Source organism: Chiloscyllium plagiosum, unplaced genomic scaffold (genome assembly GCF_037043375.1).
Source record: "Chiloscyllium plagiosum isolate Xiang-an unplaced genomic scaffold, Cpla_swu_hap1 HiC_scaffold_43, whole genome shotgun sequence".
NCBI lineage: Eukaryota > Metazoa > Chordata > Chondrichthyes > Orectolobiformes > Hemiscylliidae > Chiloscyllium > Chiloscyllium plagiosum.
In genome coordinates this window covers 3,644,517-3,649,165 of record NW_028270181.1, presented here as the reverse complement: position 1 = coordinate 3,649,165, position 4,649 = coordinate 3,644,517, and the positions used below count along the sequence as shown (strand labels likewise).

At 49.7% G+C, this 4,649-nt stretch overlaps 1 protein-coding gene across 1 annotated transcript in view; it reads left to right on the top strand.

Moving 5' to 3' along the window:
* The first annotated feature begins 2,966 nt into the window (after nucleotides 1-2,966).
* The window catches only part of LOC122541940 (protein FAM241B-like), an 11,761-nt gene continuing 10,078 nt past the window's right edge, over nucleotides 2,967-4,649 (top strand). The window contains exon 1 of the mRNA XM_043679224.2: nucleotides 2,967-3,322. Coding sequence (XP_043535159.1) covers nucleotides 3,224-3,322 — 99 coding nt within the window. The 5' untranslated portion in view covers nucleotides 2,967-3,223. The remainder of the gene's footprint in view (nucleotides 3,323-4,649) is intronic.

Genomic DNA, 4,649 nt, shown 5'->3' with positions numbered 1-4,649 from the left:
CAACTCCAAGAAGTTTAACGCCTGGCCAAAGAAACCATTTCTTTCTAACGAGATCTAATTCGGTCTGAATAGAGTCACCGATATATATGACATTTTCATTGCAAACTAACAAGTGAAGAAATTCAATTAGAGCTGAAAGCTCCTTTCCAATAGCTCATTCACTGAGTTTGTCTCCAAATTAGTTTGCATATAAAAGCCACCCGATCATCCATCAGCAGACAAAAAGCAGAGAAAATATTTTTTATCGTTTAAAAAAAAAAGCACAAGAAAAGGGTGAACAAAGTGACCAGAATTCAGGAGCAGACAAAAGGGGCTGCTCGTCTCCTGCACGTTTGAGGTCTTCGCTCAGTGAGGTCGAGAGCTGTTCCCTTTTATATAGTGTTACAGTCAGATAATGTCACTTCAACAAAGTGACAGTGTGGGCACAGCAACCGTCACTACATAAAACATGAGGCTACAAATCAGCGACAAAGCATCCCAGTTTCTGTCCCAAATAAGCTCACTTCGAATTTTCTGTTTACTTCAGTTGTCCGGAGCAGATTGTGATTCCCTTTCAGTGATGCTCACTTCACAGTCTAAGGACACCGGGTAGGTCACTTAGGACGGAGATGGGGAGAATTTTGTTTCTACTCAGAGGGTGGGGAGCCTGTGGAATTCTCTGCCACAGAAAGTGGTTGAAGCCAAAACATTTAATGTTTTCAAAAGGTGGTTAGATATAGTCCTTAGGCTCAAGAAATTAAAGGATATGGGGAGAAAGAGGGAACAGGGGACAGAGTTGGATGATTAGCCATGATCCTATTGAATGGCAGAGCTGGCTCAGAGGGCTGGATGGATTACTCCTGCTCCTATTTTCTAAGTTTTTATGTTTAATTGAGGCAACATCACTAACACAGAAGATATTGGATCTGCGGAATCCTGGAGTGCTGAGGGTGAGTCACTCGACCCAAAATATTAACTCTGATTTCCAACCACAGATGCTGCCTGACCTGCTGAGCTTTTCCAGCAATATCTGTCTTTTTGTTGTTTTTAAAGTTAACAGATCTAATGGCTTTGTGGGATCTTGCCATGCAGAATTCAACTGCCATATCCCTTACAATGAATACTCCTCAGAAATAATAAATTTTCCGTTTAAAAAAAACTTTTTGAACACTCTGAGATTGAGACAGGCGCTATGGGAATTCATTTTGAGAGCAGGTTGCTGGCATCACTTCACTTTTTGCTTTAATTTTGGAGTGTTGGTTTTCCAGCAGAAATCCCAAAGCTTCAGATTCCCCATTCCCACACTGTGTCCAAATCAAATTCCTGGTGTCTCAGAGGGTGTGCCTTGACTGTGTTGGAGCTCAGACCAGGATTGAACGGGTCAGAGGTCATGAACCTGCCGAGTGACTGTCTCTGCTGGGATCGGAGCAGCATTTACCTGTCTGCACATTCCTAAGGAGTTGCCTTCCCTCCTCCTCACTACTGTTCTCATTAAAAGCACCTCCAGATGTTTTTCTACATTAAAGACACTTTTCAATCAGCCATCTTTACCCAGGTCTGACATCTATAAAACTCCAAACCATCAGTACTTGTCCACTGAAATGGCTAAGCAAGCCGCCCAGTTGTATCAAACCACAGAGAAAAATCAGGGGAATTCTGTTTTTATGTTTGTTCATGGGATGTCGCTGGCTAGGCCAGCAATTGTTGTCCAGCTGTGATTGCCCAGATGGCGGTTGAGAGTTAAACAAATTGCTGTGGCTTGGGGAGGATATACAGAATCCCTACAGTGTGGAAGCAGGCCATTCAGCCTTTTGAGTCCACATGACCCTCTAAAGAGCAGCCCACCCAGAGCCACCCCTACCCCAATAGCCTGTATATCCTATGGCTATCAACCCCACCAGCACATCCCTTGACACTGGCAATTTACCGACCAGGAAATATTTCGCTGTTCCTTTATTGTGGTTGGGTCAAAATCGTGGAATTCCCTCCCTTAAATACAAGGGGAGTTTATACAACCCACAGATTAGAGGTTTAATAAAACAGCTCATCACCCCTTTCTCAAGAGCAGCTAAGGATGAGCAGTGAGTGATTAGCCATCTAATAACACCCACATCCCAAGAACAAATAATCTTGATAGCTGGTAGGAACGTGCAATCCTTTTCAATCCTGGGATATGGATATCACTGGCTGGGTCGCATTTATTGCCTGTCCCTAGTTGCCCTTGAGAAGTTGCCATTGAGGGATGTTGGGGAGAGGGGGTGAGCTGCCTCCGTGAACTGCTGCTGTCCATTGGTGTCGGTGCCTCTGAAACTTGGTTTGGGAGTGAGCTCCAGGATACAGTGAAGGTGAAAGAACTGTCACACAGGGGCCTGTTCCAAAATCACAATGACTCCCAACTTAGAATTTCCCCCAAATGCTAATCCTGGTGAGAGGGGAAAGATTTAAAAGAGACTTGGGGATCTTTTTTTCACACAGAGGGTGGTTTGTATGAGGAAATGGTAAATACAGATAGTTAGAACATCTAGAGACTTTTGAACAGGTACATGAATAGGAAAGGTTCAGAGAGATGTGGGCCAAACGCAGACAAGTGGGACTATTTAGTTTGGGGAGCTCGGTTGGAGTGGATTAGTTGGGTCTGTTTCTGTGTTATCCGACTGTATTACATTTCTCAGACCTCTGTCTCTCTTTCTCACACACCCACAGGTGTAATGTAAACCAGCGCCTACCATGAACTGTACACACTGCCTGAGGAAGTGTTACTGGGATTGTATCTTTGATTTTAAAATGTTTAAACGGTGGATGGAAGTTGAATAACAAAGTCGGGGGCAAACTGGGGGGGGGGGGGGGAGTGAGGGTGAGAGATCTGGGACTGCGAATGGGGGGGGGGAGGAGAAGGCTGTATTCCCGCAGGGCGGTCACATTTAGCAGCATCGCAGTTGCGGAGCGGGTTGTGGAAGGGAAAGGACAGGAGTTGATTTGCTGTAACACTGCTGACTGTCATTTCCTCCTCGGAACTGGCTGTTACAGTGTACACAGAGAAAGAGAGAGAGAGGGTGGGGAACAAGAGGGTGCATGGCCCAGGGACACAGAGTGGCCTGACGGTGGGGAAGTGAGCACCGGTCTGGCTTTGGGGCTGGGGGCCAGTCTACAGATCCTGTACAATCCCCCACCCACCCCACCCCCGGGTCTCCCCGTTTACTGTGTGTCTGAGTCACTTTGAGCTGGGGATTGCGGAGTGAGGAAAATGGTTCGCATTCTCGCCAACGGAGAGATCGTGCAGAATGATGACCCCAGAGTTCGCAAAGCACCGCAGAGACGGGAGGATCTGAACAGACCCCGGCAGGTAGGGGTCACCCCCTCACACACACTCACACCCCCCCCCCCCACACACACTCACACCCACACACACACTCCCACACACAAACACTACCCCCCCACACACACACACAAACACTACCCCCACACACACACACACCCACACACTCACTCCCACACACAAACACTACCCCCCCACACACACACACACAAACACTACCCCCACACACACACACACCCACACACACACTCCCACACACAAACACTACCCCCCCACACACACACACAAACACTACCCCCACACACACACACACCCACACACTCACTCCCACACACAAACACTACCCCCCCACACACACACACAAACACTACCCCCACACACACACACACCCACACACTCACTCCCACACACAAACACTACCCCCCCACACACACACACACAAACACTACCCCCACACACACACACACCCACACACACACTCCCACACACAAACACTACCCCCCCACACACACACACAAACACTACCCCCACACACACACACACCCACACACTCACTCCCACACACAAACACTACCCCCCACACACACACACACACTCACTCCCACACACAAACACTACCCCCCACACACACACAAACACACTCACACCCACACACTCACACACCCACACACATACACACTGACACACCACCCCCCCCACACACACCCCCACACACACCCCCCACCACCCCCACACACACCCACACCCAACACCCACACACTCACACACTCACAAACACACACACTCACACACACCCCCACACACTGAACACACTCACACCCACACACTCATACACCCACACACATACACACTGACACACCACCCCCCCCCACACACACCCCCACACACAAACACCACCCCCCCCACACACACACTCACACCCACACACACACCCACACACTCACTCCCTCACACTCACACACCCACACACACACACCCCCACACACACCCCCACACACACACACACACCACCCCCCCACACACACACCCCCACACACACCCCCACCCCCCCACACACACACACACACACCCACACCCGCACACTCACTCCCACGCACAAACACCACCCCCCCCACACACACACACTCACACACCACCCCCCCACACACACACCCACACACCCACACCCACCCCCCCACACACTCACACCCACACACTCACTCTCACACACAAACACCACACCACACACACACCCACACCCACCCCCCCACACACTCACACCCACACACTCACTCTCACACACAAACACCACACCACACACACACACACACACACACCCACACCCCCACACACTCACACACTACCCCCACACACA